This window comes from Trachymyrmex cornetzi, unplaced genomic scaffold (assembly GCF_001594075.2).
Source record: "Trachymyrmex cornetzi isolate Tcor2-1 unplaced genomic scaffold, Tcor1.1 scaffold56, whole genome shotgun sequence".
Classification (NCBI taxonomy): Eukaryota; Metazoa; Arthropoda; class Insecta; order Hymenoptera; family Formicidae; genus Trachymyrmex; species Trachymyrmex cornetzi.
This window is the reverse complement of record NW_017299871.1, coordinates 1,345,236-1,372,369: the sequence shown is the minus strand read 5'-3', so window position 1 is coordinate 1,372,369 and position 27,134 is coordinate 1,345,236. Positions and strand designations below refer to the sequence as shown.

The 27,134-nt window shown below is 38.2% G+C and overlaps 4 protein-coding genes across 9 annotated transcripts in view; 1 reads left to right on the top strand and 3 right to left on the bottom strand.

Moving 5' to 3' along the window:
* qsm (Zona pelucida superfamily protein qsm) overlaps window positions 1-3,863 on the bottom strand; it is a 28,376-nt gene extending 24,513 nt beyond the window's left edge. Inside the window, exon 1 of the mRNA XM_018514764.1 lies at window positions 3,466-3,863. Coding sequence (XP_018370266.1) covers window positions 3,466-3,571 — 106 coding nt within the window. The 5' untranslated portion in view covers window positions 3,572-3,863. The remainder of the gene's footprint in view (window positions 1-3,465) is intronic.
* A 2,960-nt stretch (window positions 3,864-6,823) lies between these two features.
* LOC108765967 (uncharacterized) lies at window positions 6,824-26,166 on the bottom strand. 6 transcript variants are annotated; one of them, XM_018514932.1, is made up of 12 exons: window positions 21,011-26,166; window positions 11,524-11,781; window positions 11,122-11,409; window positions 10,664-10,901; window positions 10,341-10,587; window positions 9,746-10,000; window positions 9,330-9,646; window positions 8,964-9,261; window positions 8,400-8,880; window positions 8,007-8,270; window positions 7,662-7,890; window positions 6,824-7,563 (listed from the first exon to the last, which is right to left on the bottom strand). In XM_018514932.1, exons 1-12 carry the CDS (start codon window positions 26,163-26,165, stop codon window positions 7,221-7,223), a joined length of 8,373 nt encoding a protein of 2,790 aa, XP_018370434.1. In that variant the 5' UTR covers window position 26,166; the 3' UTR covers window positions 6,824-7,220. The 6 variants fall into 6 exon arrangements, with proteins under 6 accessions (XP_018370434.1, XP_018370431.1, XP_018370430.1 ...); XM_018514929.1 differs by lacking the exons at window positions 6,824-7,563; window positions 7,662-7,890; window positions 8,007-8,270; ... (6 more) ...; window positions 11,122-11,409; window positions 11,524-11,781 and adding an exon at window positions 18,458-20,925 and having other exon boundaries at window positions 21,011-21,116; window positions 21,177-26,166; XM_018514928.1 differs by lacking the exons at window positions 6,824-7,563; window positions 7,662-7,890; window positions 8,007-8,270; ... (6 more) ...; window positions 11,122-11,409; window positions 11,524-11,781 and adding an exon at window positions 18,458-20,925 and having other exon boundaries at window positions 21,011-21,460; window positions 21,497-26,166.
* LOC108765968 (uncharacterized) lies at window positions 11,733-17,489 on the top strand. Its single transcript, XM_018514933.1, has 4 exons — window positions 11,733-11,760; window positions 16,885-16,913; window positions 17,007-17,272; window positions 17,354-17,489. The coding sequence occupies exons 1-4, from the start codon at window positions 11,733-11,735 to the stop codon at window positions 17,487-17,489; spliced, it is 459 nt and encodes a 152-aa protein (XP_018370435.1).
* On the bottom strand, window positions 12,778-15,618 carry LOC108765969 (uncharacterized). Its single transcript, XM_018514934.1, has 2 exons — window positions 15,354-15,618; window positions 12,778-12,900 (listed from the first exon to the last, which is right to left on the bottom strand). Exons 1-2 carry the CDS (start codon window positions 15,479-15,481, stop codon window positions 12,852-12,854), a joined length of 177 nt encoding a protein of 58 aa, XP_018370436.1. The 5' UTR covers window positions 15,482-15,618; the 3' UTR covers window positions 12,778-12,851.
* Window positions 26,167-27,134: the final 968 nt, after the last annotated feature.

The window sequence follows — 27,134 nt, the reverse complement described above, 5'->3', positions numbered from 1 at the left end:
TTATTATTCCGGATTATATAAAAATTTGAAAATATTCTGATATATACTTGTAAAGCTTTAACAAGTTTAACTATTATAGGAAATGCATTTTGTTTATTTTTTACAAATTTAAATTTATCCATCAAAATTCAGTCAAAATAACGATAATTTCTTTAAAAATCTCAGTTGTCGGCGGAGAGTAATTAAATAAAAGAGTAATTTAATTATCTACCATTTTGCGTCAAACCCTATCACGAAAATCTATGCACATAAAATTTCCTCAGATCGAAATTCACGATAAATGTGCACAAACATCTCTTCTGCAATTTTTTTAGTAAAACATAAACATAAACGAGTCTTCTGTTAGTAACGGCAATATCAGTAAAATGGAATACAGTAATTGGCATTATTTCATTTTCATAAATCATCTTCGGTCGTAAAGAATTGTCTTCGCGTTCAGCGGAGCTTTTTCTATGCAAATCTACCTCGAAAGGAAGGTTCACCTGGCAAATACACATTGGCAAACATTTAATCTTCCATCGTTCATGCCTTCGTGTTTTTCCCGTTACGGACATGTTAGTGCGGGAGCTATAGCTCATATTATTCGCGGATCTCCCTCTAATTCCGGGACGATAGTCAGTTAAGATTGTTCCATGCGGATTCTAGCAAGGAACGAAGGGTAGGTAGAATACATGCACAATCACAAAACACAGAAAATTACATTCTCCGCTCACCTTCCCTTTCTTTCTACGATTATCGCAGAATCCTATTTCTTCTCTCCCGTGTTCGCCTTTCCTGTGGCCGTAAGTCAGCTCAATTATGCCCATTACATGAGCCTGGATAATCAATTTTGCCTACTGGCGATGAGAATTCGATGTAACTCTCTGATGGAGTAATGATACCCAGGAAGGAAGTCGATTATGATCTATCTACTCACGAAGAAAACTCGAAGCTACGTAGCAAATAATGGAAGACGATAAAGATTCCTAAACGTCATGAAAAGACGTCTTTATTAAAATATCTCCACAAGCAGATCGATCTACACAAAGTTAATTAATTTCATTGATACAGTTGATGTTTCTATATTTTATTTGATAAACGGCCACACTTTCAAGCGTTACAGAGTTTCGCATTATATTTAGATCAGACAATCTTTTAGCGATCGTTCTAATTTACGTAATGATTCGTGCAATTTTCCTATACAAATATAGCCACGGTAACGTATAGGAGATCATGATGGAGTCATAGCGTGATTCATCAACGTCTGATTACTCACACACAACCAAGCACGTCGCGTGTGCACAAATTTCCGCGCGCGAGAGATTCAGAGCGCGGAATAATTATTTTTCGCGCACACACACACACACACACACACACACACACACACACACAACACACACACGTGTTACTCTCTTACACAATCCGGCGCGTAATCGCACTAATTTCATATTTGTGAAATCATACAATTTATTCGACATGCCTAGCTGCTATTAGGGTTAATTAACTGCGCGTTAATACAAAGGAAGGCTCGAGAAGAACAATTGGAGCAGCCTCGATTCTCAAGATTCCACGATCGCAAATCAGTCCACTGAAGCAATGCGGATGCAATAAAAAGATTATTATAATCAACTTCAATTTGAGTAATTCAGATAAGTCAGTTAACTTCGACACACCGTCGCCCTGTTCCTTCTTGTTTGTCTAAGTCGCGCGACCCTTAACGGATAATTAGCCTTTTATCCTCCGCCTTTGTCCTAATTGCAAGTGTCGCGCGAATACGTTCCTTGATTGCAGTTATTTTTTAATTGCACGTTGCGTCAAGGATGATGTGCGCGCATTGTTTGTACAGCTCGCAATTTCACTTCCGAGAGAAACATCCCGGAGAAGAATACACTCCGTATGCCTCGTAATATTGTCTGACATAGGCAAAGAGAATCCGCGACCGTTAAACGTGATCCGAAAACGTTGTCACGTGAACTTACCGGTGGGTGTGTTCGACAATTTTCAAAGCTCGAAATACGTGAAACTCGTATCTCGAAGGAAGCTAAGAAGCTGGAGGGAAGTCGACATAAACTGAAAGTAACATAAATCAATGCCTATATACAGCGTAGACCACCAAGAAACATTCTACAGACGTGTCGAGGACGTCTACGTTCTAAGAACATTCGCAGGACATCCTTCGAATAAAGTGTGCTGTGTGGGTGTCATAGGCCGGTATTCATAGTCGGTTCTTATTTCAAGATCGTCTTAAATAATGTCTTATGACACTAATGCGGCTCTCTGATTAGTTTGTGACGCCTCAAGACAGAACTTAAGACGATCTTGAATATAAGGACTGACTATGAATACCGGTCAAAATTTCCTATTTAATAATATAAGATCTATTCTTCTTTTATGGAATTAAACTTCTTGCACGATTCATCTTTTTTCTTTTTCTTTTTATATTGGAGAATAAAAACAAAAGATAGACCGTGCAAGAAGTTCAGTTCTGAAGTATGGAAAAAAATAGGCTTATAAATGTAATATAACTTAGAAAATTACAATAATTTTTACATTATCAAGTTAAATAAGGTTACTGTTTAACTATAAATTATTTATATAAATAACTATAAATGACGAAGTGTGTTACATAACAGTTACACCGTTGAGTTCAAAATTATAACATTGATGTTATGTTACTTTTAATTGGTGTCGACTGCGTCGTATCTCGAGGGAATAATCTCCCTGGGCTATATTCAGGCAGTTCAGATTCCCACCCGATTACCACCCATGTATCATCCTTGCTCTTCGCCGATCATTAAACACGGATGAAATGATACCCGACTGGCGCTCGAGTGGGAATCTGAACGCGCCTTTGCGAGTCATAAAACGATCAGTCTCCAGCGTCATGCGTGCGTGTTGGTCGTCGGTTTGTTCTATCATTGTTGGACACTGCTATTTTTATAAATAGCTGAACCATGAAGCGAGTAAGAAAGAAAACGTCTGCCAACGTCAACAGTAACGAGTCTAAAGTCAGTCATAACGAGCGCGTCGCGCGACGCATGAGGGAACGTCGCAACCTTGACTGGCGCTTTGGGTAGGCTATGATCCTCTCTCGTGATACCTGGTAGGCATCGCGATCTAGGACATCCTACTTAGACGCGCGTGCGTCAGGTGCTTTGAAACTTTATGATGCATTCTGCGACGTGTCACGCTACTTATTTGTTATGCCGCGTCAACCGCCAATCGTCGGCGTAATCGGCTTGAGAACAAAGGAACGTCACTTTCATTCGCGATTATCATGTTTTCTCTTCGTCACTGATTACCGTAGAACGCTATAGTCAAGCGTAGACAGCGCGGTACACCTGTACTCGATTTAGAATTTTTTCAACATCTATATTTCCTTATATTGTCTCTCGCGTGCTTACTATTTTGAATAAAATCACGATGATCACGGGACCACCATGATCACATGATTGGGTTTAAACGTGTTGGGTTTAAATCGCTCACCATTGGCGGCTGCGAGCCCGACGATGCATATCCAGCACAGGGCCAGTCTCCAGAAACGGTCAGCCATGTCCATTCTCCGGGTAATTACGAAACGCCCGCGGATCATGTAGTCGCGATTTGCGTGAGGGATAGGTAAACAAAGGAATAAAGAAAGGAGGAACGGATGCGGAAGAGGAAAGGATGGGAAAGAAGAGAACCGAATATTTTTCTACTATCCGCGAAGGGCTCTCATTTAGATGGACGCGGCTAGGCCCGGGCGTAAGGAACCGATTCTCCTCTCACTATCCGCGAAAGCGGATATCTTACACCGCGAATATTTTCGCTGATAATGAAAAATCCGAGAACTCGCCGGAATGAGTCCTGATAAAGACGCGCGAGCGATGTTCCCCGTGCGAACACGCGAGAGACACTGATGGAATAAGAGAGTGGCGGGAGAGTTTGAACCGCCAGCAGACCCAGACTGCAGCATCGACCAGTGGCGTAGAAGTGTATCAAACATTGCGATGAAAGACAAGTTTATATCTTATTGTACCTCGAGTGTTAATCAAATGTCAAAACTAACCGATGCAAACTATGAGAGACTTATTTCTTTCATTTGATTCACAGTAATTCAACCTTACGTAAGCAAGACCGAGACCTTGAATACACCAATGTAATGTATGAAGATTGTGATGATGTTCTTGTATTTAAATTTTCCTCATTTTATGTGGCTGTTCTTTTCAATTTTATTACACAGATTAGTTTTAACAGTTAGAAAAAGATTAGGAGAATAAATTAAACCGGGATTCACAAGTTAATCTATATTGGTAGAAATGGACGTTAGCCGGATTTAGACTCGACCTGTTTCTACCAATATAGATTAACTTTAATCTCAGTTCAACTTACTCAGCATTTTTTTCTAATTCTTAGAACTAGAAAAAGATGAAGAGTTAATTAAATCAGGATTAAAATTAAACTATCTCTTGGTGGAAACGAGCATCCGTATCATTCGTAGCGGGCATGACGGGGCCTCTTGTACGCCACTGTCACCGAGAAACAAAAGACACACGGATGAGAAAGTGGCAGCCGCAGCAAAACGATCGCAATGGTACGATCGCACGTATGCGTTCGGACTCGCGTGTGTACGTGGCGCGCTTATCTGGTAACCGGAATGAGCTTGCGGGCCGGAATAACCGCGGGAAGGTATAACAAGTTCCACGCGCTAATTGATTTATAGGCTGAAGAAGATTCATCGAGGTATTCAGATAGAGGCGTGTTCCATCACCCTGCAATCGATTGCGCCGATATAGCGATACGCGAGATCTTGCGCCAGGATTTGGGCCTCACAAACGCGGTCTCGATACCTCAACGAATCGTGAGTCGATATCGTGCAGAAGAACCTTTTATATACGGAACGAGTTATCTTTTATTTCTTTTTTTTTCTTCTTCTTCTTTTTGTCTTTTGCCGAAGCACGGTCGGGCAGCGTTTTAATGTAGGCGTGTGGGGCCAACGGCACCTCTCGCTCTGGGCCTTACATGGATACATCGTGAGTCACTGCCCAAAGCGGCGTATGTAAATGTGTTCTGCCTACTTTATTCATACGCCCAGGCTTCATGTGACCAGTGCCGCAGATAACAAAAAACGATTATTAACAGCCTAACGACGATATTTTATCGAATACTATGAATTAATAGATATCCATTGGCAAGTTGGAGAATAAATGATTACCAGCTGACGTGGGGTCACGTGAAGAGGCGTGTGAACTTTTTCGATCAATATAATTGATGTAAAATTCAAATGTGTTTGTTTCCTCCGAGTCAGCAATTTTTACGACGAGAGCCAATAATGTCGACGTGTTGTCGTGGCAATTTGTCGACGAGGGAAGAGACAAATGTAAATTTACTTGTACCTAAGAACCTCGAGGTCTGCTGGGCCTCAACAAGACCCAGACAAGCGGATATCTGTCCTACGGGGCCCACGAGTATCATCTTCGTGATTCTTCGTGAGAACTCGTACCCAGTCGTATACGATACTTCTTAGCCATTATTGGCTTCTGGTGAAAGTGTCTGACTAGATATTTCGTAACCAGATATCAGTATCGGAATGAAATCTTGTATCTTGCAGATATCGCGGATTTAAGAATTGCAAAATATAGAACTTTTCTGAAACATTATTTTAACGTTTAACGTTTCTCTCTCTTTTTTTTTCTATTTGCATTTTCATCTCCACTGATTCACATTTTATAAAAATTTACCATGTAAGAAATAAAAATAATATAAGAAAAATTTTATATGCCGTGAAATTATAAAGCTGTAATAATAAAATAAATCAGACGAGATTGCAAAACATATGTTCTTAACTGTCATAAAATAGCATCTGTAACTTTGATAAAACAACGAAGATCGACGCTTTTTGCTGAGGAATACTTCGTTAATTAAGCGTTAAAACGACATTAATCCCGATTGAGAGGGCAAGCCGCTGAGAGGGCCGTCAAGCAGAACGGCAAGAGGCGTGTGTGCATTGTTTTTTCTGGTATGCCAACCGAAGCTATATTAATCAAATACGCCGTGCGTCGTATAATTTAAATTCCCGTTAATCCACCGAACTCGCGTGCGCATAATATTGTCTCTTTCTGTCGTGATTACGTGGGGTAACCGATAATTGCTAACGCGCGATTACGTTAACAAAGTGCGAATAATAAAGGAAAAATCAACATTATTGTCGTCGTTGCGAGCGAACCTAATCGGCTGTTACGTTCGATTTCCAATAACGCTAATAAATTCGCGATGGCATACCCTTTTGCGGAAACAACGGTTTCCACTGTTTCACGCCCTCATTAGAGATCTCTCTTCTTCCCTTCCCCTTTTTTAATACAACAAAACACACTGTACGTTATCGTGGATACTAATTATGGTCTCCTTACGAGATAATGAAATAATCTTACTGCGCAAAGCTCGGGAGACCGCTGACTTCCTTGAGAATTTTTTCAGCAAGTCGCTCGAGTGCTTTATTAGTCACGGAACAGGACGACTACGCGACGGCAAATTAATATCGTGGGATTAGTTGGTCTTGATTAAAAGGATTCGCTCGCTTATCGTCGACTAATCGTCCCTCTCATTCACGTAACAATTGCAAACTATCGTAAGGATCTGGTCACAGCCGTTAGACGTGTCTCTTCTTCATGCCGAATCTTGAGAGTTGTTCTTTTTCAAAGCATGTTTTCAACTGGTGTACATTTTTTGATACAGTAAGTTGGAATGAAACAAATATAGTTTGTTTCACTCCAACTTATTACACCAGTTTAGAATATTCTTTGAAAAAGAACAGACCTTTGGTTAATCCATTTGTGTTAAATGACAACAATATATGTGACTTGTACAAGGTATATATTTTACAAAAATAAATACACGACGTTCAACGTCCCTACTTCCGAGCAAAATACAATACGTTCTATGTACAACGCACACAGTATATCACCCAGCAAACAAGTTGAAGCTCTTATCATCATTTTGACATCATTTCAAAATGTCATTTTGACGTTAAAATAACAATAAGTAACGTTAGCTTGTTTACTGGACACCTTTTCGAGGAATATACATATTAATTTATTGTACAATCACATCGCTTATCGCGCTTCAACGCGACATAGATAAAAATCTAAAATAGCAGAACGATCAGAAATTTAACCAGCGATAATAACTTCGTGTGTTTATCTTACTATCTCCACGAAACGTAAGACATTTTTCTAAGTACTACGAATACTAGTTTCGTCAGGTTAACGAAATCTCATAAGAGTGCAAAAGGAAGCAGCGACTATCACGAAGTACAGGCTCGCCCTGAAACTATCGGTCGAGCTGGAGTGCTGATTCAAAATCTGACACTGCGAATTCCTATAATGTTTGACGTTCCCTTCAGAGTCACGCGCGAGCACGCAGAGCTCGTATTTGGTGTTCGACCTCTTCAGATCGTTGATTTTGAAGGATCTCTCGCTGTAAACGATATCCTTTTCGAGCATGGATTTACTGCTACCAGATTCCCGAATCACCACGTAGAAGTCGCCGATATCTTCGCGCGACGTTACGTACCACGTCGCTTTCCAACTTTTATCCTCGGTATTGCTAAAGAAAATTGTAATTTGTCATCTCCGAAGTTTTCGAGAAAATTTCAAACGATATATTTATGATAACAGAAATTAACGATGAAATATATTACATACTAATCAATGCTTCGATATTTCACATCAGGTGTGATATCGAGTTCGGGCTCCTCTTGAATATCCCTCTCGCCGCAGTTCGTAAGATCCTCGGTTACTTCCGAGATAAATTTATTTGCGAGATAATTTGGACTTTTACACATCACGTTCGACCATTCCGTTGGAAATTCCGTTTGAGATTTTAGCCATCTCTTCAATGGCCGCACATGACAATCACAGTGCATGGGATTACCTAATATAAATATATTTTAAATATTGATAATAAAAAATTTGATTATAAGTACAGTTTTAAAAGTCCTTTAGTGGCTTAATTTTGTGTTTTTATCTAATTATTTAATGTATTGTTACCGGAGTATTTGAACACCGTGCCGTTCTGAATAATTTTCATGAACCTCTCATCGAAAACACCGATCTTGTTTTCTTCCAGATCGAGAACTTTTAGATTCGGCAGCGGTAGAATCTTGTCGAGAGGCACATGGCTTAGATGGTTGTTACTCAGATGCAAGTTGGTTAAATTTAATGGCGGAAGAAAAATATCTTTATCCGAGATGTCACTTATGTCATTGTACGATAAATCCAACGTCTGCAAAGCCGTTAAATTCCCAATTACATCTGAAATAAGGCAACGTTCTCATAAACGACGATTCTCAGTAGGAAAGATAAGTCAATAGGCCAATGTTATACAGCAACTCGATTAGTTGTCGAAGCTATTAAAAACGACATTTCTGGTTTACTACTCACATCTCCTGATTTCATCAATGTTATTATGAGAAAGATTCAAATACTGAATCTTTTTAGCACCGGCGATGAAGTCGAAGGTAATGACCGGCATTGTATTATAGGATAAATCGACTTCCTTTAACCTATAAGGAATCCAGGGATCATTTGGAAGGGTCTTCCGGGTGATAAATGATATCTCGTTATGACTAAGGTTGAGTCTCTCCAGAGATAGACAATCGTCGAGCAGTCCATGCGTCTTGTTGTCCAGTTTCTCCAATTTATTATGCGATAGGTCGAGTGTTCGTAGAGATACTAGACCCTGAAACGCGCCGTTTGGTATGTAGCTAATGTCGTTGGTCGTCAAGTTTAACGTTAGCAACTGCAACAGGCCCTCGAATGCCCGGCTCGTTATATTACTTATTTTATTGTTCGCCAAGTTCAGCTCAAATACTATCGGCAGACGGCCGAAGGCGGCTTTTTCCAGTTTCGTCAAGTAATTATCCTGAAATATATCCATCGGTAAAAATTCAGAAAATTATTGATCTTCGAAGAAGAATTCCCCCATACAAGTTTCTCTTGTCTTACCTGCAGATAAAGATACTGCAGACTGCTCAGACCGCCGAGTGCTTGCCAAGGCGGCTTTGTAATGTTATTCGCTTGCAGGTTTAAGATTCTCAAGGTCAGCAGGTTTTCGAAGCTCCCCTCTTGCAGGTTATCGCCCAGCTGATTCCGCGAAAGGTCCAGCGAGAGCAATGCATTCATCGTAGGCCACACGTCGGTGCTCGGAATCTCTTCCAACAGATTCTCCGAGAAGTCCAAATGACCCAGAGAAATTGGCAATTGGAATATCTTTGTCAAACGATTATTTTTCACCGTTAAACTCCTAAAATACAATAGACATGTCATTGCAAACATAAAATTTTGTAATTTTATTAATCAACAATGACTCACCTGCAACTGGCTAATCGAGTGAGACTACCTCGTGCAACGTCGTTTAATTGATTGTAACTCATATCGAGTTCTAGAAGCGTCGGCAGCGGTCCGAACGTCGATGGTTTTATTTTCTCTAGAGAATTATACGACATGTTCAAGAATCGCAAGCTGAAGAGCGTCTGAAATACGGCGTTATGAATCTCGGATAGATTGTTGTGCGAGATGTCGATCGTGTGGAGCTCGTACAGCTTTGGAAAAGTTTGTCGTGGAATGGAATGTATCAGATTGTGGGAAACGTTTAAGATTTTCAGCCCCGTCATGTTGTGCATTGGAATCTACAAAAATAGAATGTCAATAGTGTTTAGACTGAATAAAAATAAATATCTTAATGAAATAATGTGAACTATTTTTTTTACATCAAAAATTTTACTCACTTGATTTAGAGATGTAAATAGATTATAACTAAGTTGTAATTCCATAGCATATGATGCACTATCGAAAGAATACTTTGAGATATTCTCGAGCTTGTTGTGGCTGAGATCCAATAATGTGATATTCGCACAATTCTCGAAAGCGCCTGATTCGATCTTTGAAATTTCATTGTGAGACAGATTCACTTTCGCCAGATAGATATCTTTGAACGCCAATTTCTCCACGATCGTCACGAAATTCTCGGAAACATCTATAAGCTATCACGAAAAATCTGCTATTAATCCTTTCGAATATATATTTGTAATATTTATTTTAAAATTAAATTTATGATAAATTCGAGATCTCTACAGATTAATGAAACTGAAAAATATTAAAAATAAAAATGTATATAATATTGAATATTAAAATATACTTCTACCGCCAGAAAGAATATACATCAATAAACTATATATATATAGATGAATTTTTCACTCATAAGATATTTTTTTAGCAAAATCAATAAAAGAATTGTTTTTTTAATGACAAAATGATGTCGTCCCCCTAGAAGGTTAAAGAAAAATTGTGTGAGAATTGTGCAAGTATAATTATTTCAGATACCTCAGCAAATTGTAACTGATTGAACATTTGGAAGTCGATTTTCTTAATAAAGTTCCGGGCAAGATCAACGGTGCCGATTCTGGTAATGGAACCGAAAGTTCCACGACCCACGTCGTCGATTTGATTGTCGCTCAGATGTAACCGTCTAAGAAAACGCATGCCACGGAAAGTGTTTGAATCAAGTTTCCTGATTTTGTTGTGGCTCAAATTTAAGACCTTTAAGACGGAATTCCGGGCGAAGGTTCCTCTAAAACGAAAGAAACAATCTTAGGTACATTGCGGAAAATTTTATGATAAGTACCGTTTTCTTCAAGTCTGTCAACCTTTTCAAATCGGCGATAGCATTATGCGATATGTTGCACCATCCCATCTTGACAAGATCGGCTAAATGAGACGGATCTAATTTGTCGATTAAATTGTGAGAGATATCCAAGAACTCGGTGTCTCTTAGACCTTTGAATTGATTCCTCTTCAAGTCTTTTATTTTGTTGCCATGAAGATCAAGAGTTTTAAGTTTCTTGAGTGGCGTTAATGCTTCCACAGGCAAGGAAGAAAGTGTACCTAAAAAATATAAAAGTCAGTCAAGAATTTTAATTTGATATTTTTTTATAATTATGTTTTTATATATAAGTATTACATAAAAAGTTATATATGATGAAAATATTATTTTCTATATACGTAATATCAAAAATTGAGTTCATACAATTGTATCATTTTTAAGATCTGTATAATGAGACGGTGTGCATTTTCCACTGACAATATCTCACGAGATTCTGATTACCGTTACTAATCTCCAATTTTTCTAGCTTCGCAGCCGCCGCGCTTTCACCAAAACTATTTCCCAGCAAGGCAGATATCCGGTGCCCGGTGATGCTCAACAGGCTGAGATTGCCGAGGATCTGCAGTGCTTCACGAGGAAATTTTTCCAGATTGCTGTTTATTACATAAAGCTCCTGAAGAGTTCGGTTCACGCCAAGAAAACTGTGCTCTTCGATCAATCTCAATGGCGTATCGATGAACTTGAGCACTCGCACATCCAATGGATATAGAGCGGGCCCGTAGAATCGTACTGCCAATTAATAAAAATGGAATAGTTTATTTAACCGACTTATTTCGTCATCTTCCGCGAGAATATTATACGCAAATTTCTTTTTCTTTACGACGTGATATTAAATCGACTCACCTATGTTACATTTATATAGAACCAGTTCCTCGATCGGCATGCCCTCGTTTCCCAGATTCGTGAAGGCAATACTGAGACTGGCCAGATTCGTATTCTCACAACGGATGTATAAACCTCTGTCACTGCCCCGAAGACAAGTGCAGGGATAAATGTAAATCGCGTCTTTGGGGCATCCGAACCTCGGTCCAGGTGGCACGTAGCCACCCATTATGGACACAATCATACTCAACAGCAATAGTGGAGATAACATTTTAATACCTGCTTTGAAAAGCACAAACAAAAAGAAATCCATTTAACATTTTCGTAATTATATAATGTAATTATATAATTATATATTACGCGCTTACACTTTATAATTACATAACTGATATGAGTTCAAACGTATAACAACAAATTTTACATGAAAAAATACTGTTATAAGAAAATTGTATATAGTATAATTTACATAATCTCTTTAATAAATACATATAATAAGTTACGTTGAAAAATATCTATATTACATTTATATCATAAAGATTGATAATAGTTTGGTTTATATAGATAACGTGCAAACTCGTGATATCTTTGTAAAATGAACATTTCAATTAGTCATTCCGTGATGCAACGCACGTCTCGTCAGAAATGTGGGAAAGTTTTCGCTACGCGAACTCCCTTGGTTAATGTACGCAACAGATCGATACGCCGATAACCATGCAGCTTATGCACCTAATAAAATCGTAGTTGCTTCAAAATCGCAATTGTTCTGCGCAATCTTTCGCGAATGAATTGTTAAACGGCCCTTCGAAGTTCCTGTTGCCTGTGTTTAAGCAAAAGCGATTACATCAGTCGCTCAATTCGCGATCCGATCTCACCGCTTATTATCCCACGCGAGTTGCTGAGATATCCTGCGATTTCTTGATACCAAGGCGCAGAGGTGACTAACCGCTAAGATTATCACGATATAGCCCAAAAACGTCCTTGAAGACGAGACTACTTTTTTCAGGTAGACACAACCCACGCAAAATGAAACCTACGCGCTGACCACTGCGTAACAAAAAACGCCGCAAAAGATCAAGATCTCATGGATGATGCTCTCATGGATCATGCTTTGCCCATTCATTATTCAATCATAATTAATACAATGATCGTGTACCGACGATAGCGTCTCCCACGCGATTCTAGAAAGGAGGCACGCAACTACAGCAATCGCGCTTTCTGTCACGTAACAAATTATAAGCTATCGTAGGGACGTTTAACTCATACGTCACTCACAATTTGCCTCGTGTTGCGCATCTTGCAAAAGAAAATTATGAAAGCGGCGACTTGTCCATCCGGAAATGTTAATGCGATTAGACCAATGCGTTTTCACTGTGTACTATCGCGAAAACGATGAACCACCTGCGTAACCATGCATGAAATTTCGATAGAAAATTAATGGTTGCGTGCAATGGTGCTGCACTGCGGTTTATTGCAAATTGATTGTCCTTCTTTCGAAACTTGGACGATTAGCAAATATAATCTTTGTATAATAACCGACCTCCTTTCAAAGATCATCGTATACTCTTTGTGCTCTGTGGGTGGATTTGAAAAAATATCAATAGGCCATGAAAAAAAATACAGTTGTCACCATTAATAATCAATTATATTTTGATGCAATTATTAATCACTGTTTCCTGGTCATATGTTTTTCCGGTTGAATCTAGGCATATTCTTTTTATTGTACGAAAAATATTTGCAGTGTATTCTATTATTAATTAACAATTGTATGGTAACAATGAAAGTTGAATTGTCAATTTACACTTTCGATATATTCCAATGTCTAACAACCGAGTCTTCGCGTCGCAGCGAGGCTCCCGTAATTAACGGTAGCTTATAATTAAAATAATTGTGGGACTCACCGATCTGAGAAATGGAAAACTATGCCTTATTACAGCCCTAGTAATTCAAACAGGCAAGAAGAAAAGCACGATGATCTAGTTCAAGCATCAGTTTATAATGCTCGCTGTATGTATAAGCACGATATGTAAGAAATCATTAGCGTTTGCATTATGAATGAGGAAGATTTATTATTTTTATCTCAGACAAGATGTATGCCAAGTAAAAGTATATCAATAAATTTATATTTATACACTGAGAAAAATGTTTGGTTGAAAATGAGCGAACCAGAAGATTAGATTAATCAAAATTCCGCTTATCTTAATTAGAATTCCAATAGATTCAATCAGAAAATTTAGATTCATCCATTTTTAATCAGAATTCCAATTAATCCAACTAGGCGTATTTCTTAGGAGAGTAAGAACATTAAGTTGTCATCAAGAAAATCTGTAAATCTAAAATCGATGAGACGATAACGATTTAGAAGTAAAACGATACGTTGGGAAAAACATACGCGCCTTTCACTTATTTCAGTTGATCTTTCTACTTTATAAACCAAGGAACTAACCACTGGACCGGATCACGCTGGTCTCTCGTGACACCAAACTCGTATCAGATCTAAGAAAAATGAACGAACCTGGTATCATTGACGTAATGCATCGGCAATACTCGATTATTTATTATTATTAAGTTATCTCGAGTATCTGGATCAAAACTCGAACCGTTACTTGTTACTTTTTGCTTATATTTGTACCGACTTAAAAATATTTAGAAACTCGAGAAGCTATCAATAAACAGTATGCTTTCCCGAACGTGAGACTTCCGCTTCTCGAAAGCGGAAAGACAGTGGAGAGAAAAAGAATTTGCTCCACGCTCCACTTTCTGAAAGTCTATCAATTAGAGCTATTGTGTTAACGTAGCAAAGATAGACGGCTTTACGTAAAGAAAATGCATCACTACCAACTTATAATATTCGCAGTTAAGTACTAAGATTAAATCTCATTATAAAAGAAACTGCCTCGTCAAAATGAGATGCACTTTTCCATGCATTTCTTTAACATAGTAGACAAGAAGATTTTTGTTTCGATATTATCCTTGCAAATACCGCATCGTGTAATATCCTATGTCTACATTCGTTTACTATACGATTTTTATTTGTAACATTACACCTTTCCTTTCAAAAATATATGTATAGTAATTATTAAGAAAATTTTTTTTAAATAAAGTAAAGAATATGTATAATTTAATTTAATTTATGCTTGATTATTATATAAAAGTTTGTAATTTATAAAGAATATTATTTAGAAAACTATTACAAAGTTTCCGAATTTCAAGATTAAATTTATGTGAAAAAAATAAAAATCTTATATATTGAATAATGAACTCTCCAAAAAAAATAATTTTACCTATACTGTATTTAAATACTTACATATGTCAAGTTAGAATAATTATAAAGAACAATATTATCGCAACTAAACAAAATAGAAATAACTGTGCAAAGCTTCGTGAGTTAGTTAAGTATTAAAGATAATTAGTTCAAGTAACATAGAAGCGTAACGTTTTGTGCATGCATTAAAGTCACCGTTCGCTGAGCGGAGAGATGACGCGCCTAAACACACGTGGATACTCAGCTGCGAACATTACGAAACTTAGCACCTTTGTATTTAAAAATATAATAAGTCTAATACTCGTATTAGAAATTGAGATTGAATTTAATCAATCGAAGCGAATATTACTAAACCTGATATATTGATTTTCTTTTTTCTTTCAATCTCAATCTATAGCCTGGTATCTGACATATCTGACATAAGCTGTTTGATAAGCTGTTCCTTATTATTAGTACAATATATCATACCTGCTATTATTCTAATAGTCGGTAAATGCGAGATGTTTAAAAACAATATTGTCGAGCATTTTTCAATTTTAAAACAATAGACTATAATATTATCGTTTGTCACAAAAAAGTTGCGGTATACCTTGTTACACTTTGTCCAACGATTTTTAAAAGCGCGAAGGTCGTTGTGATTTTTTTCAAGGATGCACTGCTGGTATCCTCAGGGTTACATGTTCGCAGCCGAACGGGTTGTCCTTTTTCTTCCACCATGCAGGAGCAGAAAGAGTGAGAAAGAAGAACAGAAAGGAGTACACGTTTTGAATTCACCTTCGTGTGTCTTCAAGACATTCTGCATGTGGTTCCTAGCTGAAGCTGCCGTGAAAACTGAACCGAGGCACGGAGGCAAAGAGAAAGGCAGCTTCAGAAGTAAGACCTCCCTCATTGGCAGTTGATACGCTGTCCTTTCGTAGATATCCCACCTTTGCCGTTGCGAGAGAAAGAAGGAGAGTCTCGCCACAATCACATTTTGATAAAATACTGCATGTCTTCGAAGGTCGCGACTGATAAGCTGCTATTAGTAACCTGACAAAAGTTTTCATTAAATTAATAATTTAAAAATTATAATAATAAAGTATGTAAAAAATTTCTGTCGTTTTAATGAATGATTAAAAAAAGTTTCAACTTGATTAATTTTAGGGTTTCTTTTTAAGAACGTCAAAAATTATAAAAGTGTTATTGATTAGAAGTTGTCAAGTTCTGAATATTTCTTTATATTCCTTTGGTTTGCGTTTGTAGGTTTCTCAAATTATAAACATTTACATATGAATGAATAAATATTATTGTGTAATTTTAATGCATATAACGTTATATTTAATTTAATAGTATGTAACGATACGATCCTGGCAATCCTCGTGTTGAAGAAAGTCAGCCGTCGAGTACACCTTAGGATTGGTTGATGCTAGTGAAAGTTTCTTTACGTAGTTACCTTGGTACTCAACCGAGAGGCACGTAATTTATAGCATGAAGCCGACATCTGTTGGTGCACAGATTAATTTAAATAAACATCTCGAAAAAATTTAAGTATGTTATCTCGTTACTTTCTTCATAATAGAAAATTTTAATTTTAACACAAAATTCTTTGTAATAAATTTGTATTTATTACTTTTTTTTTTTACAAATTTATTAAGCCATTTTTTATTTCTTTATAGAGAAAATTAATCGAATTTTTTTATTCTTAGAATTCTCTTGATTCTTCGAAAACGTCGTTTAGCAAAGCAGGATGCGATAGTTAAGTGTCGTTTAAACAATAATGAGATAGAATGACGGGCCTTTTCAGAAATTACATGGCTATTAAGGTCATTGAGCTCTTCGTGTTCTGCAGTTTCAGACAAAGAGCTTGTAGTCGCGCAGTCGGTTGCGTTATCCATCGAGTAAATGAGTGATAGTGTTGGCTGGTATTGAGCTATAATTTCGGCACCAAGAATTAAAAAATTTTCGTTTTAAAAATTACGATTAACATGAATTATTTTATAATATACGTGTTCAACTTTTCATTATTGTTGAGTAAGTTTTAAAATTAGCTCTATATTAAATTTCGATTACTTGAGGATCTCTATATTTTCTATTATTTAAAAGTTAGGTTTTATATATTTTTTGTTATACAGATACAAAAGTGACAAATCAATTTACTTTGGGCCATTTCGTAAGAATTTTTTTTAATTACTTTAAAGTTATTTTAATATATCACTGTTTTGTAATTAAAATTAAAAATTACGAATTACTATGTTTTACATAGGACAGAAATCTTCTGGAAACCTATGAGGAGATATCAAGTGAACAAAATGATATCGATATCTTCGCCAATCTAACTTTTCGCTTTACTTGCAAGGATATGCCATCCGGTTTTTATGCCGATATAGATTACAATTGCAGGATATTTCACGTTTGTGAAAATTCCGGTGATGGATTCCCAGTGATCTGCGCTAACGATACGGTGTTTGATCAGAAACAGCGGATATGCACGGACGAGGAAAATATCGATTGTCATCACGCTCACGAATGGTACATATACACATTTTATGATACTTAAATGAATCGTATCATAAGTGTTTCTATAACATAATTAATAATTACTTACTGAAGGTATTACTTGAATGAATTAATTTATTCTGCGGAAATCGAACCGAGGACGATCACAGAAGAAATTCCAGAGGAAGAAGAATCGAAAGTGGTTCAAGAAGATGTAGTACCTTCCATTTGGCCGTTCGTGATTGACTAAAAATATCTTATCTTACGCTAGGTATTTACGTTCTAAGCATTTTACATTTATTCCGTTAAATGAAATTACTATTCGTTAAATAAGTTTGACTGGAATTAATTTATTTTACTTTTTTCTCTTTTTTTAGTTTGCTGTTTATTTTTTCTTAAAAAAAGATAAAGAATAAATTAAACCGAGATTAAAATTAAATCTTAACATTGATGGTACCGGGCTCTGTCACTTATGACATAGTGCGGTACTAGGCGTGTGTCCAACTTTTGAATCCAACTATTTTTGCCGATCTATTCTTATCTTTTTTATGTAGAGTTTCTGCCAAGAATTAGTAATTTTACTGTATGCAATGCGAGAAATATCGGAAAATAATATTTATAAAATTCTAAAGTAATATTATTCTACTTTCGTAGTAGTTCAATATTCTAACGGTTGCGTGTTGTATCATGATCTTAACTCCAGTTTCTTTTGTTGCGTCCCGGTATGTCTTTTGCTGCATGCAAAGCGTAAAACATTAATGAAATAAATAAAAGAAAGAGGAAATACACGAAAAGAGAGAGAAGACCTTCAGTGGTAGTCCAGAATAATCTCAGGTCTATTCCTGACTGTTGACTTCTCAAGGTTCTTGAAAGTTGCAGCACCAGTATTTTGGAATAATATTGCAGCGCACGCATAATTTATTATATTTACTTCTTCATCGAATTCTACAAATCAAACTAGATACATATATTTTCAAAAACTTCAAGAATTTAAATAATTTAAATAATTATATATATTGTGTTTATAATATAAATTTAACAAAACTTTATAATGTTATTAAAATGCTTATTCTATTAAAAAATAAAATAACATTGAAATTAATTAATTGATAATTGTAATTTGAAGGGACAATAGCGATTATACAAGACAGATACAATTCATTTATTTTTAATCAGATATATTTAAGAATATATCAGTCTTAAGAAAACTTACGCTAGCAATTCAATATTTTTTCTGCGATACAACTGTATTACGTATTACATATTTTTTAATGCCATACTTGTGTCTTAATCGTTAAGAAAATATGAAAAAATGTCACCCACCACCATAAAGCCCCATGACAATGAAATAAATATCACCTGCGAAATGGCGCGTGTTTCATGATTAAATTGCGAGGGATTGTTTCCATAATCATCTACGAAAATACCGTTTCTTCAGATTCTAAATATCATCTATTCTAACTTTTGAAAATATACTCTACTTGAATTCCGTGTTACTAAAGTGTAAATAAGATATATCACGACAGACAATGTCACGGACGCAGCTATAGAAACTATTAATATCTATCTTTCCGACTAATCTCTTTTTAGGAAATAATAAAATTTTGTTATGGGAAGAATTGTTAGGCATAGAAATCGAGAAGTTATCTCGAAATTACATTGTCTTATAAACGCGACCACTACAATACTAATATAAAAACATTAAAGCTAACCCAATATATAATTCGATTTGTTTCGGACTTGAAGAAAAGTCTGTAATGACAGAGACTTATATAAAGCTCTTAACAAAACACATGTATGGGAATTTAATATAGTATACATAAAAAATAAGTAGACTTGAGCAAGCAAATCAAAATACTATTTCTCATGATGATAATATGATCTATGATGATGTGGCCAAGTAATCCCCGGACCCGTTTGATCATTATCGTATACATATTTGATCTTCGGATTTTCCGACCCGAATACACTTTGTCGGATCATACCGAATATAGCTGATGCAAGGGCCATGTTGCTGATCATACCAGCTATGGAAGCAGCCGCTCTCGCGTGAGCCAAGGCCGTCTGGATGATGAAAGTTATTATGAAACCGATTCCAGGTATCAAATGGCTCATCTTCATCTTCAACGCTCTTCCGAGATGTATCACCGCACTCGTAATTTTCCTGGACATAATGTCTTCTTGCAAACGTGGCAAGTAAACCCTCAGTTCCGAACGCATATTGTTGTCAGAGGACGATTCGGTATCTTTGATCCTATTTTCATTATCTGGATCCTCGTTCTTCTGCATAGAAACTTCCGCCTTCTTTTCTAAATTCTCTGAATATTCATTCAGCAAAGATCTAAATTCGTTCTTTGCACGATGATCTCTTTTGCGTTCTTTGTCACTTTCCACAGATTCTTTTTGAAGCTCATAGGTCATTTCTTCCTTCAACGGTATTACTTTTATTTCCTCCGTGTTGAGATTCTTCATATGCTTCTCAGGATTATCTCTCCTAAGATGTTCTTCAGTAAAGGCTTTTAACCTGCTCGCAAACTTTTCGTTTAAACGGGTCCCAAAAAGTACGCTGAAAGCATTGTAAGCATTCTCTACGTTAAGGAACTGAGCAACATCACCATCGGCGAAGTCCGTTGCGTTGGCCTTGATTTTATCTAGAAACATAGTGATTATCTTATCGTCATTTATAGATCGTTTAATGTCCGTGTACTCGTCGCTCTCTTGCAGAAGCTGAAAATTTGCATCTTGTATATCATCCAGACTCTTCTCTTTTTTTTCTTTTTCTTTCTTTAGCTTCTCGTTGTCCGGCCGCTGATCCAGTACTTCTTCCATAATATCGCTGATGATCGTCAGGATACTCGGCAAGTTCTTGTTGTCTTTGATCTTCGTAGCTCTACCTTCGCGAAAGCCATTGAAGCTTATACCGATTTCACCATTCCCGTAACCCTTCAGCTTTAGGAAACCCATATCTACCTGAAATTTATCCTCCATTGCTGTCTTATACCAGTCTAGGAAAATATTTTCCATTGATTCCTTTCTAGCTAATAATTCCTTCTCGAAATCCTTCGTGGACATACCGAAGAAATTCTGTACTTCAGTTTCCATTGATCTTCCGAAACCAGGAAACGAGGGTAAAGATGGTAAGATAGATGGCACGATACTAGTGACTACTGGCCAGACGAAAATACCCATGCATCTGATGAAGCTCAAGCTCTGTACGCATCGAACTACTCGCGATAGAAAACCGCGATTTGCCGTATGTTCGTTCAAATCTTCCACCAGCTTTAAGATTTCGTACTGATCGGCGGTTAGAGAATTTCTGACTGTATAATTTAATGTATCAACAAAATATTCCTTCGAATTATCTTTGAATTTTTCTTCCAAAAATTTTTCAGATTTGGAAATATTAACTAGAAGCTGAAGAAAATCAGATTCCGTAATGTTCGGGAACATGCTATCCATTGTCGTCTCCGAAGTCTGTTCAATTTCTCCTTCGGTCTCATAGTAAGAATTTAATAATTGATCAGTACTTCTTCGTCTCCTTTCGTGTTTCTTGGATGATGCGCTTGAGGAAACGGGCTCCGACAATGGTTGTTGCTTAAATTCAGACAACCGGATTTTCTCCTTAGAAATATCTATGAGGATGTTTGATGATTGTCCAAGATACCCGGGGATGGTTCTTTGCTCGTCTAGAAAATAAACAAAATTAAAGATTAATGAACTGAATATTGAGAAGGGGTGTCGATATGTGTTTAGCGGATAAGACTGATTCACCTACTGACGCAGTGTTCGAAGCCCTCGATTCTCCACTTATCTGGTTTGCCTGTTTCACTGCATGCGCAACTTTCGACTGAACTGTTTGCTCTTGAGACTTCAGCTCCTGCGGCTTCGGCTCCTGCAATTTCGATTCCTGCGACTTCGATTCCTGCAGCTTTGGATCCTGCAACTTCGACTCTTTCGGCGCATCCGACAGGATTTGAATTTGCGGATAATTTATGCCACCAAAGCTAGGCAATCCTGGAAACTGAGGAATGCCAGTTTGAATTCCACTCGGTACCGTAGGACGTTGAGGGAGAGGAAACTGTATGATGGGGCGCTCGGTGAAAGGATTTCCAGGAAAACTCGGGATCTGCCCAGGAAGTTGACCTATACCAAGGATTTGGCCGGCTCCAGGAATTTGGCCGGCACCAGGAATTTGACCCGCACCTGGAATTTGACCTGCGCCAGGAATTTGGCCAATACCAGGAATTTGACTTACACCAGGAATTAGGCTTATACCGGGAATCTGACCAGAGCCAGGAATTTGACTAATACCAGGAATTTGACCAGAGCCAGGAATTAGGCTTATACCGGGAATCTGACCAGCACCAGGAGCTTGAAACTGACCGAACAATTCTTCGAGGCTCGGTATACTTGGCGAAAATTGTTTCAAAATTGGCCAAGTGACATGCTGGGTGCAGGCCACGAAATTATTGCTTCTCACGCAGTCCAACAAGTTGGTTACATATTCGTGACGTATCAAATCCGGTATCGCTCTCTCCGCCAATCTGACAATGTTCATCTCCTGAGCAGTCAGAAGAGTGCCTATCACAGGATTATTGACGTCTAGGTAAGAATTTTCTGAACGCGGCGACGAGTTCTTACTTAGCAAATCCTTCAATGTGTTCTCTATTTTATCCTCAATTGTTTCTATGGCAATCTTTGATGTATTTTCACTCTTTTCATTGGACGTCTGATTATCGGAATAAGCGTTGCGTAGTATGATCGATGATAAATCGAGTTTAGTTCTCGGCAGAAACTGAAAATTTCCAAAATTGGGAAAGTTTGGCAATCTCGGGAAGAATTGAGCAATTGTTGGCCAAGCTATATTTCTCGTACAGTCGAGGAACGTGCTCTCTCGAACACAAGCGATCATCCTCTCTACGAAGATTGGTCTTACTGATTCTGGTAACAGACTTTCTGCGATTTGAACGATATTACCTTGCTGTTCCGTAAAATAAGACGTAATATGCGGCGATCTTGAAGTGATTATTGAAGGCAGGACTTCCGGCGTAGAATGCTGCACGGTCTTAAGTATTCTTAAAATTACACCTTCCGGATGTTCCGAAAAAATCGGATAAAATCTAGTATCTGTAATGGTAACAGTAGCATCTCCGTGCTGGCCGACTTTCACATCAGTCTCCGACAATGGCGATGGATCAGTCAGATTTTGAGGTAATGTAGACTTACTGTTTGCTGCTTGAGGATGTCCTCCGAAATTTGGAAAGCTGGGCAGTCTAGGGAAATATTCCGATAAACTCGGCCACAATACCATCCTTGAGCATCCTAGAAAATTGTTCTTGCGTACACATTCTACCATTCGATCGATGAAAGCAGAACGAGTTGCATCGGGTAGTAAGCTTTCTGTTATCTTAAGAATAGTCAATTGTTGATCATTAAGCAGATGGTCAAACTGTTGCGTGCTGGTTATTTTCACACTCTGATCATCTCTCACGTTTGGCGAAGACAGCTGAATCGCCTTGAGAATGTTAAGTATCACCGATTCAGGATGTTCTGTAAATATCGGCACAAATCGGGTACCAGTAACACTAATCACAGGACCATTATTAGGCGAAAATTTCGTCCTAGAAATAATCTTCACGTTGGAATTCGTTTGCGATTTGTTCCATTCCTGCTGATCCTTGATAGCTGAAACGTTCTTGTCTTTCAATGGTATTTGATCTTCTTGTTTTGATGGTTGTTGAGCAGATGAGAAATCAGGAAATTCAGGGAAATTAGGAACGTAAAGAGCAACCGTGGGCCAAATGACGTATCTGGTGCAATTGAGAAAGTCGTTGTTCGCCTGGAGGCAAGACATAACTTGAACTACAAGAGGTGCCCGAGCCGGAGGTGGTACCATGCTCTCCGCTAATTGTAGTATATTAAGTTGTTTCTCAGTAATTGTTGTCAGAACAATGACATTTTCGTTGATGATTAAATGCGAATTTTTCGATGTCACTCTCAGGGAATTACGTACCTTTGTTAAAATCTCCGTGACCTTGTTTTCTAATTCGCTGGATGCTTTGAAAGAAATTTCGTTTTGGCGCGACAATAATGGAATCCGACTGGATAATTTTTCTGCACCAGTGGATTCCGATGGATTTTCTGTGACTAGCGGTGTCGTCGTAGTCGGTGGGTTTGGTACAGTTGGTGGAATCGGTAAAGTCGGTGGTTGGTTTCCTCCTAAAATTGATGAAAAATCAGGAATCTGAAAATTTGGCAACAAACCGAAGAAATCGGGTAATTGCCAGTCAGGTAGCCACTCGGAAATGTCCGGTAGATTGGGAATAAACTGCTTGACCGTCGGCCAGGTGGAATATTTAAAACAGGTTACATAATTAAATTCCTGAATGCACTTAACAGTTCTCTGAACGAATTCTGGACGATACGCGATAGGAAGTAGCTGTTCAGCCATGTGAATCGACAGTAATTGCTCCGGAGGAAGTATAGCAATGTAAGAATCTGTAGCATGAGCGATAGATGGAGGAGGAACTTTCGCGTGCTCCTTCAAGGTATTCTGAAGGATGTTCACGATCACCGCTTCCGGCTTGGGCTTCCGCATTCTCGTAGCGTCAGCTTCAACGACTTCCGGAAGCTCGCCAGGGGTCCCCACAAAATTGGGAAAGGGAACGATAGGGTACTGCGGATACAACGGTATCGATGGATACCAATTCTGATAATCCGGAAAAGCCGGCAGCGTCGGATAATGTTGTTTCACCATCGGCCAGGCAAAATACTTGACGCAGCTGAAGTATTCGAATCTACGTACGCATGAGAACATCCTGTCGGCATATTCGCGACGCCTCTCACCGGGTAAAAGTTTCTCAGCCATCTGCAAAATTTGGAGTTGGCCGATAGTGAGCAGTGACCTCAGGGTTTCGTTCGTTGGATCGATGAAACTCGGCACCAAGTCGTAGGTGACTTTCGATTCCAAAGCACCCTTCAGAATGTTAAAAACAACGAACTCAGGCGTTAGCAACCACGGATGATGAATGCTGTTCTCTGATCTCGCAGATTTGGCCCTGTTACCCTGAAATAAATCCATTAAGTTTACCTCGATTGGCAGATAATTCAGAGACTGCTTAACTGATTCCGGAAGATTGTCGAGCACGACGGGCCAAACGAAGATGCGTATGCAGTTAAAGACACTGAGACCGCGAATGCATTCCCCTATATTTTCCACGAACGACTGGCGCTGTTTTGTCTGTACTAATTGCTCGGCACACTTTATTATTTCCAATTGGTTTTCAGTCAATTCGGACGCATTTAAGCTAGCCAAGTACGTTTCGTTCGTAGATGACTCCCGCGTTTTCGCAATATTCTTCAAAGTATCCAATAACTGGTTTTCCGTGAATTTTGGAATATCAGAGAGCACCTCGATTGCCTGTTCCCTTAAATACTGCAAAAATGTTCTGTTCTTGATTTGTTCCTGAAGAAACGCAGCTTGATTCTTCCATTTTTGAAAACGGTTTAAATCGGCTTCCGTCGTTGAAGATGATTGATCGAGATTCTCACTTTGAATCGATGTCGCTTCCACGTCGCTGCTACGTTGATTGCGAATCTCTTCGTCTTTTTCAGCCGCAACCGCTTCAACCTCAATCGATTTCTCTGAAAGAAGACTCTCTTCATCAAATTTTTCCGACTCTTCTGCATTGTTACCGACGGATTCAAGTGCATCGTTTCGTATAGATATTAATTTTTTTATTTGACCGTCTACAATTGATTCTTGCTCGCGACCAGGCAAATTACCTTCTTCAGCACTCAAATAAACAGTCGAACTCTTGTACTTGGACTTACCTGGAACACTGGCTCTATTTTCTCTGTTCAGATCCAGATCTTCGTCACCGATTTCTTCATTGGTCAAAGCCTCGTCGATCACACGTTCCTCTTGATTACTTTCAGTTTCTTCCACGACATGTTCCTCTTGATTACTTTCGGTTTCTTCCGTTTGAGCAAGCTGCAAGCTACGAAGCTCATTGCGTACGTCCTCGTTTACTTCCTCGGTATTCTCTATTTGTGCTTCATCCAAATTATGATCCGCTAAATTTTCAATCTGCCCTGTTTCTTCTTTGTTTAAATCTATTTTATCCGTGCATTTCAATTTGATATCTTCCAGATTTTCTCCAAAACTAGAAGAAGTGTCTACATTCTTCTCTCCTTCCGGCTCCGCTCTATCTTCATCGGCATTCACATCTACGTTTTTTACATCCGCGTGTAATTCCTCGACGTTAATTTCAATAGTATCATCTTGTGAGTCCTGACTGTTCTCTGTATTGTCCGATACATTCCGTTGATCCAGTATCGTCTCAGTATCGTCAGACGCAACCTGAGCGTCAAATCTTCGAATACCTTCGTTTTCCTCGACATTCTGTTCGACAGTCTCGCCATTCTGAGACACGGGCTTACCGAGAAGACTCACGTCGTTTCGTCTTCTCTTCTTCGCCACGCTACCTTCATCACCAGCAGCTTCGACTTGAATCTTTTCAGGATCCTCGACGAGTATCTCTTCCCCTGAGGTATTTCTTCCTTCACTAACATCTCCATCTTCATCATGTTCTGCTATCGTCAAGCTTTTTCGTGCTTGATCCACATCCTCTTTGTTTACGTCGTCAGGATCACTCACCTGTACCGGTTTCGAAATCTTATCGTGCACTTGGTCCGCAATGACGCTGCCGTCATCGTGAGGCACACTTCGCGCTCGTGTGTGATGAAGGACGCAAAGCAGAAAGAAGAAACAAAGAGTCGAGCGAGGCACGAGCCGATAGATGCTCGCGGTTGACCGTGGGCGTCGAGAGTTGAGTGCTCTCATGGTCGCGGTCGAGAGGCGAATGTCTCGGCCACTTCTGAGCCGGTCTATGGTCAGCCATGCCTCACGCATGGTGATACACATACCATCGTCTAAAGCACGCTGACTGCAGCCAGTTCACGGACGAAGAAGAGAACCTGTAGATGAATAACAGCCTGGCATTTCCATTTTTGCGGTGCCCCTCTACGCTCCTACTTCGGGGTTGCGAGGTAACGAGCTCCGCTGCCAACGAGTTCGCCGTGGCTGACCGGTTGCGTTTCCTGCGCGGAAATGGCAATGGCATCAGGTGCATCGATCGCTCGATTTATCGCAACGTGTAATTTCCTTAACGTAATTAATGCTACAAATTAGTCGTACCGTTTGAACGTTTACGATATGAATTACTTGTCGCGAAGCTGAGGAAGTTTATTTACCTCAGATCGTTTGACAATTATGGTTTACAAACACGCTTAGCGTAAGGAGCGATGTACTCGGAGAAGAGAACGAGAAAGCCATAAACATAGTTAAGTGCACGCCATATACATTTTTGCAGCGCGAAGATTGACTTGTATACACGCCATCAGGCATACTGAGAAATGGAGTCTAAAATAAAAGTATAAATTACAATTTTTTTTACATTTCCTATAAATATCTTAATCTTATTTCCTCTTAAAAATTTATGTAATGCATTATAAGCTATCACTTATAATTGTTTATCATTAATAGAAAATAATTATTAATAATGATAAATTTTTATTGATATAATTAGGAACGTCTGTTTATATGCATAAATTTAAATATATATATATATATATAGAGGAAGGTCATCGATACCGACATACCACTTTATTTTTAGACAATATTTCTTAAACAAAAGGTAAAAATACAACTTCAAAGAAATAAATACAAAGTAAAAAGTATCTTCTACCAGATAGTATAAGCAATTTTTATAATACTCTTTGCAATTTTGCAATAATTAAGTTTTTCGTAAGTTATGCAAAAATGAGCGTCTGATAAAATAGGCTCCAAAATTGACATAGTAGGCAATAATACCAACATTCCTATTTTATAAAT